Source organism: Mustelus asterias, chromosome 7 (genome assembly GCF_964213995.1).
Source record: "Mustelus asterias chromosome 7, sMusAst1.hap1.1, whole genome shotgun sequence".
Lineage (NCBI taxonomy): Eukaryota > Metazoa > Chordata > Chondrichthyes > Carcharhiniformes > Triakidae > Mustelus > Mustelus asterias.
The window spans coordinates 139031338-139047101 of record NC_135807.1 but is presented as its reverse complement, the minus strand read 5'-3'; the positions used below and the strand labels follow the sequence as shown (position 1 = coordinate 139047101).

At 41.4% G+C, this 15764-nt stretch overlaps 1 protein-coding gene across 1 annotated transcript in view; it reads left to right on the top strand.

Moving 5' to 3' along the window:
• nudcd1 (NudC domain containing 1) overlaps nucleotides 1–15764 on the top strand; it is a 107260-nt gene that overhangs the window by 64670 nt on the left and 26826 nt on the right. The window contains exon 7 of the mRNA XM_078216902.1: nucleotides 14028–14172. Within this exon, the coding sequence (XP_078073028.1) occupies nucleotides 14028–14172 (145 nt within the window). The remainder of the gene's footprint in view (nucleotides 1–14027; nucleotides 14173–15764) is intronic.

Below are 15764 nucleotides of genomic sequence, written 5' to 3'. Positions count from 1 at the left end.
AAATTCTATGACTTTTTCTATATTAATTCTGTCCATTACTAGTGACTCCTGTCCCCATTGTATTTTTAACAGGGTTTTTCCACTAATTTGATGGACTATGATGCCAAAGAGGTTAGGTGGATTGGCCATGTTAAATTGCCCCTTAGTGTCCCTAGTGTTAGTGGGAATAGTGGGTTAAATGCATGGGGTTACGGGGTTAGGGCGGGGGTGGGCCAGGGTAAGATGCTGTGTCAGAGAGTTGGTGCAAACTCGATAGGCCGAGCAGTCTCATTCTGCGCTGTAGCGTTTGTATGATTACTTGAAGAGCTGCTTTAGCTCTATGTTTTGGCCACTAGGTTACACAGGGATGTACTAGGAGTTGAATATAGTTAAAGGTGTTTTAAATTCCTGCCAACAGAGGTGAGTAAACAGGTGAGAATTTTAGTGTTTTTGAACGTTAACCATTTGCATTTTTACCTGAATAATTTCTTCCGATTCACTTTTCTATGTAATGTTTCTCACCTCTTTGCAGTTTTATTCTCAGCCTTTCTGTGCAGGTTTTCCAGCCGGCTGCACACATTCAACAGCCAAACCTCGAGAGACAATTTTTCTTAATGGTTGACTTCAGTTTTGTTCAGTGTTTTCTATTAGTAACTCAATTCAAACGCAATAATTTCTGCACCCTGCTCTCAACCATTTCCTCCGCACTTGAGTGGTCAATTTCCCACCTGTCACTGTTACTCCCAACCCTTCCTCCCGGAATGTCTTTGGGTGTCTGTTTCTCATTCTCAACTAGCCCTCCCTGTGGGTTGGTAGTAGCTTGGTAGCCTGTCTTTCCAACTTCCAACACCCATCCTTGGTCAGTGCTGCTTCCCCTTCCTGACCTAGTCACTTTATGACCTGTTCCTCAAATACTGAGAGACCAAGGATCTTAAAATTGTGAACACTAGAATGATGGGCTAATTTTACAATCCATGAAATGGCATTCATTACTGGACTTGGACCTGAGGTAACTCTAACAACATTTTTAATTACTTGGGTTAGAGGTAGTTATATAATAGAATGCAATTTGTTGCTGGCTCGAGGAGTTATGATTGTTGTCTAATATAAGCAAAACTGAACTCAAATCAGTCATTGTTTAAAAATAGGTAATAGTTAAACCATGAAGGTGAGGATTTTATATAATATCTCTATATTGTATTAAACAACTTGGACAAAATGTAATGATTGTATTGTTGGGTCTGCCCTCCTCATCCAAGACACAGCCTTCGATGCAAGTGCCTTCAACACCATCCTGCAACTCGCTACTTGCCACCAGCTCATCATGAGATCGAAAAAGCCACCAACAGCTGAAAAACGACAAGGCCTCCGGCGCAGATAGAATCACCCTGAAGTATTAAAATGCAGCAGAGAGACACTCTTGATAAGAATCCATAACCTCATCACCCTTGTCTGGAAGGAAGAGAGCATGCCAGGAGATCTCAGAGACACCTTCATTGTGACCATCTTCAAGAAAAGAGACAGGTCCAACTGCGGAGATTACAGAGGGATTTCCCTACTCTCCGCCATGGGAAAGGTGATTGCGAGAATCCTCCTCACCCACCTCCTCCCAGTGGCTGAAGAGCTCCTTCCTGAGACTCAGTGCGGCTTCTGCCCAACAAGAGGCACAATGGACATGATCTTCATCATGCAACAAATCCAGGAAAAGTGCAGGGAGCAGTATCAACCTCTGTACATGGCCTGCTTCGATCTCACAAAGATCTTCGACTCTGTCAACCGTGAGGACTGCCCGCAGAAATTTGTCACCATTCCTCACCTGCTCCACGATGACATGCGAGCCGTGATCTTCACCAACAAGCACCACAGACCCAAGTGTGCAAACTGGGGTCAAACGGGGTTGCATCATCACAGCAATGCTCTTCTCCATCTGCAGTTGAGAGCACAGGAGGAGGATTTTCGCTGGAGTCCCAGAACAGTGATAGGTCAGACAGGCCGACAAGAGGGGAAGGGGCGTCCTTGTAAAGTTCAGGGGAGGGATGACCTCCTGTAGGGGCAGCCCTTATTGCCTCTCTCTCTCTCCCCCCCCCGGGGTTCTTCCATTCTGCCCCAGGTATCTGCACAAAAATCCTTTGCTTCTTCAGCATATCTATGATTTGTAATCCCTTTTTGTACACACTGCCGTGGGTATGTAGTAGTACATTTATAAAAGGAAAAGCGTGCATAGAAAATATCACTTTATGGCTTGTGACAGGAGATAGATGTGGGATAATGGATTTTGCTTAGCAATATATTTCACAGTGCAGTAAACAAAATAATTTCACAGCTTCAAGGCATTTAATATCCAAGTTTAATCTAGAGTTTAACTTCTGATTTCACTGCATGCAGTTGGACATTCTCCATACCAATGGCGAGGGGATGAATGAGGAACACTTTTTCAAAAGGCCATTTAATCTTTGATGTTTAGTTTGGTCTGGGAGGTTCATGTGAATAGAACAGAGTCAGCAAAAACTGTTGCTTAATTTTAAGTTTAGAATAAATCTGTTAATTAAGAAAGAGATTTTTAACTTGCAGTAAACCTGTTACACGGACTTCAGTTTCTATGGTTGAGCAGGTCCATTATTCTGTATTATATACTGTTCACTAAATGATCTTCTATGATGATATTTCCTTGGTTTCTGTCACTCTTTGCCAGACATGACACTTGGGTTCACTATTATGTACTCTTGGCAGCCTCTGCACTTAATCCTTGATTCTTTCCTCCCCATTCTGCAAAGAAATGTGCATTCTGCCTAATGCTTGTAGTCTGTGTATGAGTGCACACCTCCATTTTAACAATGTTTCGCTGCTAAGAATTGATGTTTTGTTTTAGTGAGAGTTGGACGAATCAGCATACACACAATGAAAAGATTATCCTTTTCTGAATGCATTTTAACTCAAATCACTTGATTGTGAGTCTATATTGAAATGTTTTTAAGCTCTTTGTGTGATACCACTATAGAAGCACAATCATTGTTTGAGAGCTCCTGTCTGATCAGCTGTGGTGCCTCTTTACCCCCCCCTCTGCCTCTGGAAAGGTTGGCTTCTCCTGAGGTCTTGTTATAGGGGCAGCCTTTTAGTCCATTTTTCTGCTTGTGTCATGCATGGAAGATTTTGTGCTCTCTATTAACAAGCGACTGACTTTGTGCATTTTCAAGTCATTGCACTTTTAGACACTTCAATGCTTGAACTCTCAATCTATTAAAGCCTCAAGATATAATTACATTTTAGTGTACACCTCTTGCCTGTCACATTGAATTTCTTGGTTTCACACATCAGGCATCGTACTATCTTATCACACTGCGCTTGTAATCCAGTTATTAAATCAACATTCAAAACCTGTACAACTAACCAATCAAATATCAGAGCTAATAAACGAATTCTGAACTAAACACTTTATGTGAAAGCATTTGCAGCTGTGCCTTCAGTTACTTGGCGCTCAGCTTTGGAATTCCCTCCCTCTTTTGGCCTTTCTAACTTTCTCCTCCTCTTTAAGATGTTCCTTAAAACCTACCTCATTGTCCAAGCTTTTGATTACCTGCCCTATTTATTTTCCTATGTAACTTGGTGTTATGTTTTGTTTGATAACACTCCTTTGAAGCACCTTGGGATGTTTCACTAAATTAAAGGCCCTATGTCAGTACAAGTTGCTGAGGATGTTAAGATTTGGATTGGAAGATGTTCTGGCCATCTTGATTTATCTTTTACTGATCATGCAGCATGAGATCTTCCTGAATGGGTGCAATTTGGACTGGGGAAAAATCAGAGGCTAACTCTTTATATTGTCAGAAAAATATTTTTTAGATTGTTTCATAGAAACCCTGCAGTACAGAAAGAGGCCATTCGGCCCATCGAGTCTGCACCGACCACAATCCCACCCAGGCCCTACCCCCATATCCCTACATATTTTACCCACTAATCCCTCTAATCTACGCAACCCAGGACACTAAGGGGCAATTTTAGCCTGGCCAATCAACCTAACCCGCACATCTTTGGACTGTGGGAGGAAACCGGAGCACCTGGAGGAAACCCACGCAGACACGAGGAGAATGTGCAAACTCCACACAGACAGTGACCCAAGCCGGGAATCGAACCCAGGTCCCTGGAGCTGTGAAGCAGCAGTGCTAACCACTGTGCTACCGCGCTGCCCCTCACAAGATATACCTTTTGCTACATCCCTCCCATCTGTAGGTTGTTTTCCATGCAAAATTTTGGAAAACTAATCTGTACTTTTTTAACCCAATGTCACAAATACACCTTTCAGCGGGTAAAGAGGACAGCGCATATCTCTGCCTGCTATGTTAACTCAACATTATTGCAGTTACTAATCTCTTTCATAAAGTTTGCCCTTACTTGGTTGATGCTATGTAACTCCTCCCTCAGGTCCCATCCCCAAAGAAGGCATTGGTGACCGGGGACTTTCATTGGATTGATTGGTTCATGATCATGTTGGGCAAAGTACTGCAGTGGTTTGCCATTGTCTTTTGCAGTGTGTCTCTTACTGCCTACCATCAGGCATTTTGGAAGCATTTACAGGCTGATAATCAATCTGTTGGGCCACATTATGAACGGACCTTCCTTGGCCATCAAGTCCTGAAGTGGAACCAGAACGTGCAGCGAGGGACACTACCCACTGCGATGCTGAAAAAATAAATCTTTTTATTAAGAATTTCCATCTCACTGAGCAGGCTTTAGGCAAATACACATCCAACAACCTGCTCCAAAAATTCTGTTCCCATTTTGATAGCTGTGCAAATGCCACCACAGGAACTGAGACAACCAACAATATTAAGAAAAAAGTCAACTTCCTATATCTCCCCATCTTCATGAATCCTTTAAAAAAATTCCAGGATTCTGATCCACATCTGTGGCAAAAACTCATCAGTTCTTCTTTGGACCATACCCTATGTCCAAAGATGTGTGGGATAGGTGGATTGGCCGTGCTAAATTGTTCCTTAGTGTCAGGGAGACTGGCTAGGGTAAATGCATGGGGTTATGGGGATAGGGCCTGGGTGGGATTGTGATTGGTGCAGACTCAATGGGCCGAATGGCCTCCTTCTGCGCTGTACAATTCTATGATTCTATCTGTATATCAGGTTTCGTCAGTAAATCTGCCAGTAAGTTTTTGAGATATATTGTTAACAGGTTAAAGGGTGAAAACATACCTCAGCCCACCTTCAGTTGCAGAGGTAAAATAGCTTGTAAGCTATTTTGGAATTTGTCATGTGAATCAGTTCCAGTCTGAGAATTGTCTGTTATAAAGTCCACAATTCTGTACAAAGGAAGGCTGTCTTTTCAGCCTTCCATTAGATTGAAACTTCAGAGATCGGGCTTCAAACTTGTACGCACTCTGAATCCGACAATGAATAAATTAATTGCTTTGGTTTGCTTGATGTTAGGAGTCAACAACCTAAGGAAAGCAGCCACAGATTGTCAAGACAGCTTACTGGGCAAGGGTGGAAAGCAATCTATCAGTATTCAAAAGCAATATCACATTTTATATTGAAGTGCTTTTTAAAAATGTTTGCAATAAATTGCTCTGTTGCAAGAAAACCATGGTGTTGTATACAGATGGTTCCTCTGTCAAAGATCCAGCACCCTCTGTTCCCCACTTGATTTGACCTTAATTTGTTTTCCTTATTCTGTATTTTCAGAACATCTAAAGCAGTTGCCTGAGTTAGTTCACAGTTTTTATATAGAGAGACTCTTGCATCAAAGACTACTGCCTGTGACCATCTTTCCTAACTATGCGCTGCTTAAATTAATGTTCCTGACTTTACAGTTAGCCGCAAAGCAATGCTACTTGCCGCTGACATCGAATTAAGGTATGAACTTACTTAACGTAGTGATGGGGGCGAGAATTTCATTTGCAAGGAAGGAGTATTCCCACAGGGTGGCCCTGCAGCATTGAATGGACAAAGAGACACAGCGTGTGGTGCAGTGAATATAAACCACGCCCATAGAATCTGTCAAAACTAAGCTGCTGCAGTATCAGTCATAGTAGACTCATGTACAGAAAGTCGGTGCCTCAAAAAATAAAGTCTAAATTTGCTCAGAAGCATTTTGAAAAGTTAATTTTGCTATTATTTTTTAAAGAGTTGGATAAATTTGTTCAGAATTGTTTTTTAAAATCCTTCTTACAGTTTTGTTTTCAAAAGTCAGTTAAAATTGCTCAGAATCACTTTTTAAAAAAAATGTCATTCAAAATCATCCATCAAGTTAAAATCCATGCTGATGTCCTCATTAAGTGTTTGTGAACAGCCACTGGAGACTCGGTCTGCCTGGAAGCACCAGCCTTAAAATGTTGTGATGAAAATGCTTCTTTGTTCGTGGATAGTCAGCCCAGATTCTCACCAGTGCCTGTTCTTCCTTTTTTAAAACTAGAGTTTAGTGTGTGCAAACGCAAAGCCCCTGAAACAGCACAGAGTAGGGGCATGGCAGTGTCCGTTTTATGGGCTGCTGTGCGCATGTTCCCAAAATTACTAGACCTCTCAACAGTGCATTGACAGCAAATGCTGACAGCCTCACTGTCATTCACACAGTAAAATAGAGCCAATAATGCCTAGTTATATTGGAATTAAAATAATTGCTTTTTATTTTCCTGTAGACCAACACCATCAAATTATATTTATACTGCACCTTTAAAGTCGTAAAATGTTACAAGACGTTTCAAATGAACATATCAAACAAAATTTGTGACTGCTTCTATTTGTTCATGGGATGTGGGCATCGCTGGCTGGGCCGGCATTTATTGCCCATCCCTGATGACAAATAACAGTCGACCACATTGCTGTGGCTCTGGAGTCACACACAGGCCAGATTAGGTAAGGATGACAGATTTCCTTTCCTAAAGGACATTAGTGAACCAACAATCGACAATGGTTTCATGGTCATCATTAGACTTTTGATTGCAGGTTTTTATTGAGTTCCAATGCTGTGATGGGATTTGAACCCGGGTTCCCAGAGCATTACTCTGGGCCTCTGGATTGCTAGCTACTCCACTGCCTCCCCTACCAATATAAGAAGATATTCGGAGAGGTAGGTTGGTTTTAAGGAGCTTGTTAAAGGTGGAGAGAGTTGGAGAGGTTTAAGGATAGAACTGGGAACATGATCATTATTTAGCCAAAAAGAAACCTGTCCTTTTTAAACTATGTCAGTTCTCTCTTTACTGAATAACAAGTGGAGTTAGAAATATGGAGCAGGATTCTCCAGCCTTTCAGCCGCATGTTTTCTGCTGGCCGGAGGTGGCGCGTTTTTTTGCTAGCGGCAGGATTCTCTGCTCCTGCTTCTGTCAATGGGAATTCCCATTGAAGTCACCCCATGCTGGCGGGAAACCCATGGGCGGGGCTTCCGGCAGAACTGGAGAATTCCATGGGCGTGAAAGGCCAGAGAATTCTGGCCATGATTCTTTGATACAAAGCTTTGATTTAGCAGCAGCTTGTGATGTTAGTTGTTCCAATGACGTTAACTTCTGAAGAATTTTCTTTTTTGACTTTGAGATAACAGTCTTTCATGAAATCATCAGTTAAATTATCAAGTAAAATTTGAAAGGATGATCTCCTGTTATTCAGACCTTTCTGTTCCATTGTTCTCTATATTTTCTCCGGCTTAGTTCCAAATCCTTTATGACAACATAAGCCACCAGAACCTTGTGGCAAGTTTTGTCTACATTGATCTTCTGATCAAATCTTTTAAATCCTTGTTGAAATCTCTGACAGCTTTAATAAAAGTTATTTCCTGTTTCTTCTCTTTTTCAACAGTTGAATGTAATTTCAGTGAACCCTGATGAGATAAACAATAATTTTTGTGTCATTGGCATGTGATTGCCAATGCTTGGCCAACCCAATCAATTTAGTCCCATGAGTAGTTGCATTTATGTACAAATTCTGTTGCATTTTGGACTGGATCATATTCCAAAGTTGTGTTGATCTTGTGTAACATTTATCTGTGTACACACACATCTCTGTATTTCATAGTGGAATTAGAACTATAAAATGCACATGAAGCAGAGTGAATATTTTCAGGGCATATAAACTATAAATATAAATTCTAATGAACTGCAAACTTGACAGATTATTTTAGACTCCGCTGTTACTGAATAAAGACTTGTGTTTCTGTAGTGCTTTTCATGACCACCAGATGTCTCAGCATGAGTTACTTTTGAAGTGTAGTCATTGCTGCCAGTATGCAAGATCCCACAAACAGCAGTGTGATAATTCATAAAACCATAAGATATAGGAGCAGAATTAGGCCACTCGGCCCATTGAGTCTACTCTGCCATTCAATCATGGCTGATATGATTCTCAACGTGTAGTCATGATGTGGAGATGCCGGCGTTGGACTGGGGTGAACACAGTAAGAAGTTTAACAACACCAGGTTAAAGTCCAACAGGTTTATTTGGTAGCAAAAGCCACACAAGCTTTCGGAGCTGCAAGCCCCTTCTTCAGGTGAGTGGGAATTCTGTTCACAAACAGAGCATATAAAGACACAGACTCAATTTACATGAATAATGGTTGGAATGCGAATACTTACAACTAATCAAGTCTTTAAGAAACAAAACAATGTGAGTGGAGAGAGCATCAAGACAGGCTAAAAAGATGTGTATTGTCTCCAGACAAGACAGCCAGTGAAACTCTGTGGGGGTTACAGATAGTGTGACATGAACCCAATATCCCGGTTGAGGCCGTCCTCGTGTGTGCGGAACTTGACTATCAGTTTCTGCTCAGCGACCAGGCAAGACTGTTCTCTTCCTGTTGGGGAGCACTTCAGCGGTCACGGGCATTCGGCCTCTGATATTCGGGTAAGTGTTCTCCAAGGCGGCCTTCACGACACACGACGGCGCAGAGTCGCGGAGCAGAAACTGATAGTCAAGTTCCGCACACACGAGGACGGCCTCAACCGGGATATTGGGTTCATGTCACACTATCTGTAACCCCCACAGAGTTTCACTGGCTGTCTTGTCTGGAGACAATACACATCTTTTTAGCCTGTCTTGATACTCTCTCCACTCCCATTGTTTTGTTTCTTAAAGACTTGATTAGTTGTAAGTATTTGCATTCCAACCATTATTCATGTAAATTGAGTCTGTGTCTTTATATGCTCTGTTTGTGAACAGAATTCCCACTCACCTGAAGAAGGGGCTTGCAGCTCCGAAAGCTTGTGTGGCTTTTGCTACCAAATAAACCTGTTGGACTTTAACCTGGTGTTGTTAAACTTCTTACTATGATTCTCAACCACATTCTCCTGCCTTTTCCCCGTAACCTTTGATCCCCTTACCAATCAAGAACCGATCTATCTCTGTCTTAAATACACTCAATGACCTGGTCTTCACAGCCTTCTGTGGAAATGATTTCCACAGATTCACCACCCCCTGGCTGAAGAAATTCCTCTTCTTGGTTGTGATGCTAATTGAACAATAAATACTGGCTGAGGCAATGGGGATAACTCTCCTGCTCTCCTTCACAACAGCGCCATGGGATCTTTTTCATCCACCGAGCAGGCTTATGGGACTTGGGTTTGACATCTCATCTGACAGAGGGCACCTTTGACAGTGCAGTGCTCCCACAGTGCTGCACTATCGTGTCAGCCTTGATTTGAAATAAAATATTAATTGCAATACTCAAACTATACATGGTGCATAAGAACAAAGAAAACTACAGCACAGAAACAGGCCCATTGATCCTCCAAGCCTGCACTGACCATGCTGCCCATGTGAACCAAAACCCCCTACCCTTCCAGGGACCATATTTCTCCATTCCCATCCCATTCATGTATTTGTCAAGACGCCCCTTAAAAGTCACTATTGTATCCGCTTCCACTACCTCCCCCGGCAGCGAGTTCCAGGCACCCACTGCCCTCTGTGTAAAAAAAGACTTGCCTCGTACATCTCCTTTAAACCTTGCCCCTCGCACCTTAAACCCGTGCCCCCTAGTAATTGACTCAAATTGAGTGGAGGATTGACAGGTGCTCACTGGAATGCAATTCTTAACATATGAATTTTAAGCTTCATTGAGCACGTTAATATGTGAGTGCGTTAACTTCCTGATATAAGCTTACTGATTGAGAAAAATGCATGATTATAAAGAAATCTGCTTGGGAGGATGATTGTATCTTTTCCTTTTTCCTCTCCCAGTGCACGTGTTGTTCTGTTCTTTGCATATGTTCAAGGGCTAATGTGGTTGGAAATGCGAGCAAACAGCTTCACAGTATTACCACTTAGATTTGCACTGTAGCACTGTGCTTTGATTGTGCTGGCTGGGATATTCTGGTGTACTACATTTTGAAAGGTAGTCGAGGCTGGCACCAGTTTCAGGGTTTCTAGTGACTTGCATGCTGACATGTATCAATGCTGACTTACCAACTGCGTGATTGAAGAACTTAAACGAGAAGCTTCCACAAAGGGAAAAACAGATCAAACATACAAAAACATCCAAATTTATTTTTGCTAACAAAACACAATTGTGTGCTGACATCGTCTTTGGTCTTAACTTACAGCTTTAATATTTCAACGCAGGTCATTGAACTTAAACTTCAGTTAGAGAAATTGAGTTTTAAAAAATGTGTCTCTGGTAAGATTGATCAATATTCTTTTCTACAATGTCAGTATGTACAAAAATATTCTGTTAAAGTGAAGAAGGATTCTAAGGATGATCAAAGACGTCATGGAATGTGATGGCTGATACACTAATGGAACATGCAAGTGATGTAGCTTGAATAATCTAGATTGCGATGTTAGATTGATGATCTGGAGTTGCATTAGGTTGCCGCAGGCAGATCAAGGAAAAATGTCACAGAACATCAACATGTTGGAAGCTTTGCCAGCCGTTAGTTTCTCCCTCAGGTTTAGTGAATTGGCTGGACTCCATTAGAGTGCAGATAGTCTGTGGTCAGGGCAGGCCACAGTTCTGATGACGTGAAGGACCTGGCTCATGTTTATCACGCCAGCCAATCTGACAGTTTGAGCTCTCTGGCATCCCCTTTTCAACTTGTGCCCACATTGTTTTCACTAACAATCCAAAATATGCACCTTTACCACATGCAGTGAATAAGATAAGGTGCCATAGGAATAACAGTTATAATGCACCTGACATTACAATAAGATTACCAGCATGTTCTCCTGTCTGTGTTAAATACCTCCTGGCATTCAGTCTGAAACAGTTTGATTTAATTAAAACTTAAGATAATCCAAAGGAGCAGTAAGACTTAGCAAGAAACTCGAACAATATTTAAACCAAAAATAAAATTAGCTCAAAGTGGATGAATTTATCTTGAAGACACAATTTGCCTCATAGGAAAATCCAGAGGAATGTTTGTTGGAGGCCAGTTGTCAAAGCCCTGGGACATAACTGCAGAAGTTCTCTGAGTGGGCCTGCAAAAGATAATAAGAATTTATATTGACCACGATATCTCACAGCTGGGTTCTGTAACACAGCTGATGTGGAGTTGTACAAATGTGTACTTCTCTGGTGTGCAAACCATTCCCCACATTCATGTTGGATGGAGAAGACCAGCACGTACCATTCTCTTCGGTGATTGGAATTGATTCACACGGCAACATCGCGATGCATACGCACAAAGCAATTTTGTTATTTTGAAGACTATTAGAAAGTTTTATTTGTAGGAAGAACAAGTCAATGCAATTAGAATCATAGAATCCTACAGTGCAGAAGGAGGCCATTCGGCTCATCGAGTCTGCACTGACCACAATCCCACTCAGGCCCTATTCCCCCCCCCCCCCCCCCCCCCCCCCCCGCCGCCGCCCCCGACACTAAGAGGCAATTTAGCATAGCCAATCCACCTAACCAGCACGTCTTTTAGACCATGAGAGGAAACCGGAACACCCGGAGGAAACCCATGCAGACATGGGGAGAATGTGCAAACTCCACACAGACAATGACCCAAGCCAGGAATTGAACCTGGGTCCCTGGCGCTGTGAGGCAGCAGTGCTAACCACTGTGCCACCGTGACGCCCTAATCATTCCAGATTTAATTATATTTCATCCCTTGCTTGGTCCTGTTCAATTTTACTCTTTTGGACCTATATCCCAAACTACTGTGAAATCTTTACTATGATCTACAGTTTGCACCTCAAAAGCAGGGATTCAACTTGTTGGTTTCGTCTGGCTTTGTGTTAACACTCCAATTTCTACAGTGGGGGCTGCTTAATGATGCTAAAGATGGTGCCTCGGCGGAGGTGAAACACAGAGCTTCATTATGTTTCATAAGAAATTCTGGAGTGTTTGCTTATTGATGCGGTGGAAAACATTGTGATTCCATTGAGAGGAAGGAATATGGCTGATTACTACAATGCAGGAGCCTGGGTTAGGCAGCTTGTGATTGTGAAATTACAGCCTGTGTACATCTCCAGTGTACACTTTAGCTAATACCTTCAAGAACCAAATGTTCTGGTAGAAAAACAGGAACTGTTTGGATGAGTGGAGCTGCTAATCACTTAAAAAGCATAAGTGGAAATGTTGACTGCCTCGGCAAAGTGGAAGCAAGTTTCTGCAGGAAATGTAATTTAGTTAAATTTTAAGGTTTTTAGCCGTCAGCAATGGTCACCACTTACCGGCATACAGATATGAAAATCTTTGCGTTTTGCTTCTGGACTAAGCTTAAATCAGAGAAACTAAGATTTAAGATGACCATAAAAAGGAGTTTGATTTGTTCAGCACTGGATCTTATTACCTAACCTGCTCATACTTAGAAATGGATTGCTTTCCATTTCTGTGCTATGCTGAGATTAGTGTGAAATACCTTCATATATTTCCTGTTGCAGTCATCACTTTTACTGTCAGTGATTCAGTTTTTGCTTCAGAATGTTATCTTCTATAAATCTGTTTTGCGTTTGGTTTGTATGTACTTGTTTTGATTTTGCTTGCTAGTCACTATTCCCAATTTGCAATGAACAGTACATTTCATTTATTTTGCCGCCATAGAGTAGTACAACCATATATTGTGTATTCTATAATTAATTTTGGTCTCACGCTAGTGCTTACTTGTTTCTGATTAATGACTTAATTCTAATATACCCTTTCTGAAATGAAATAATTATTTATTTGGGAGATGGTATTGCAGTGGTAATGTTACCGACCTAGTAATCTAGAGACCTTGGCTAATGTTCTGGGGATAGGAAATAAACAGAAAAAGTGCTGGAAACACTCGGCAGGTCTGGAAGCATCTTTGGAGAGAGAAACAGAGTTGGTGTTTTGAGTCCAATATGATTCTTCTTCAGAAGAAACATTGTTCACGCCAGCGAGATCTTCTGGTCCTGTCGACGGTGCACCCTTGCCGCAGGTTTCGTGGCGACATTGGGTGGAATCAATGGGAAGTCCCATTGAAAGCAGTGACATCAGAAGATCCCACCACTGGCCAACAGCGCTCTGCCTCCCGCCACAATAAACATGCCGCAGGGAGGTCAGAGAATCCCGCCCGCTGACTCTGTTTCTCTCTCCACAGGTGCTGTCAGACCTACTGAGCTTTTCTAGCACACTCTGCATTTGTTTCAGATCTCCAGCATCTGCAGTATTTTGCTATTATTTTACTGTCTGGAGGCACGGATTCAAATCCCACCATGGCAGCTAATGGTGACCATGAAACTATCATTGATTGCTGTAAAAACCCATCTGGTTCACTAATGAAGGAAATCTGCCATCCTTACCCGGTCTGGCCTACACATGACTCCTGGCTTACAACGATGTGATTGTCCCTCTTCAATGGTCTAGCAAGCCACTCAGTTCAAGAAAATTAGGAATGGGCAACAAATGCTGGCCTTGGCAGCAACACCCGAATCCCATGAAAGAATAAAGAAAAAGAAACGGCGTAGGTGTGGATATGTATGTTTCTATGTGTAATATATAATCTGAATTCACATGCCATATTTTTAAGCAGTGATGCAAATCAAGACTTCAATGTCACACATGAGACAACATCAGCCTAGAGTGTAAACCTGTCTTTTTATTTGCTGAACCCTCATCCATGTATTATATACATATTTATTTAATTCCCCTAGCTTGGAGATTTTTTTGTTTAAGAAGAATAAAGGAGTGACGTGGCCACAGCTCATCATTGGTGACAGAAGAGGTGAATTCATCGTGGATCCTGATCAGGCTTCTCAAATTAATGAGTGCTTGCTGAACCTAACCTCTGAGGAAATGGTAGGTAAAGCTCTTCCTCTGTGAATGGCCAAGTTAATATGATAAAATGATGTGACTCTCACCTTGTGAGGAAGGGCTTCATACTCCTGCTTTCCAACTGATGCTGTTTACAACAGTGCTTTTAAAGTAAGATCTCTGCTGCCTGTAGTTCTGACTGTTGACATTTACACAATTACAGTTTCTTTTAAACATTGGATTTATGCATGTTTGATTTACTAATGAAGAGAAGTGGAAGGAGAGGGCAGGTTTCTTTATCATGAGTTTAGATCATGTGGGACAAATGGAACCATCAGAATCTCATTAATAGTCCATTAATAATTCTACATCAATTTATAGTTGTGCAGTGGAGCTCCTCTCACCTGAAACAAATTAGCACAAATTATTAAATAAAACTTTCTCCTTTATTTACTTTGGCCAATATTTATCATCCATAACCAACACCATGAGAAGATGACAAAGACGTGAATACAGCAGGTCAATGAAAGCTCCTTTCTTAATTCTTACTGTTGGAGTAAAACATACTTTTGAGAATCAGCTGCCTCATTCTGCCCTTAGCAGTGTTGTACTTTCAGTTTATTCTGAGTTTTGACTCTAAACTTGTTCTAGAATGCCCACTTCAAGATCCAAATCATCTGTAAAAAGATTTTCTGCCCACGGCCTTAATGCGTCATGACTTTGCGACTACGTATTTTCATTGTTTCAAGAATCGATTGAGGTGTGAAAGGTTGAGTGTAGGAGCTTTTCAGAGACCTGTGACGCTGGCTTTCATGTGAGAATTTTCACTTTATTAATTACAGCTCAGCAAATACAAAGAACTCACGGAGACAGTAATTCTGGTTGAAGATGCACTTTATTTGCCCAAGCCTGATCCACACATGTAGGGGAATGATTTAGGACAGCCCAAATTATTCCAAATTTTATTGTTAGTATCACAATTATACCTTTTCAAAAATCATTTGCCCGTCTATTCTGCTCATTCTAGCTGGAGTGAGCCAATCATTTTAGTATGAATCATTTACCTTAGCCAATAACATTCTACTCTCCAGCAGCATGAGAATACATAGGTCGTAGAGTCGAGAAGTTCTTGCTCGCTGTCTCCTAGCAACGTCGAATACATAAGTCCGTAGAGTTCGAAAGTTCTTTCCCACTGTCTACTTAGCAGCCCCTTATTGGGAAAATTGTATTACTCTATTCGTTCTACTGTCTAGGAAGCTTTCTAAAGTCACACTGACAAGAAAGTTCCTTTGCTTTTCTCAGTAGCTGTATTGTTTTCAAGGAATGCAGTTCTCCTTACTTAGCTATATCCCATCATGCTTGGAGCAGTGTGTAATTGGCCAAGATTTATGCTTTAATACGGAATATAATAGGTTTTCAAAAATACATATTTAAATCCTCTAACAGTGGTTACATGTGTTTCTATGCAAATTGTACCTTTAACTCCAGGTACTTTGTACTTTTTCTGTACTATATTCACTCAAAATTAGTCTATCTCAATCTATTAGTCTTTTTAGCCCCAGGTTATCCTAAATCCCTCTAACCCCAGAGGATTAACTTGCACTAACACTCCACAGTTACAGTGCAATCCAGATTAA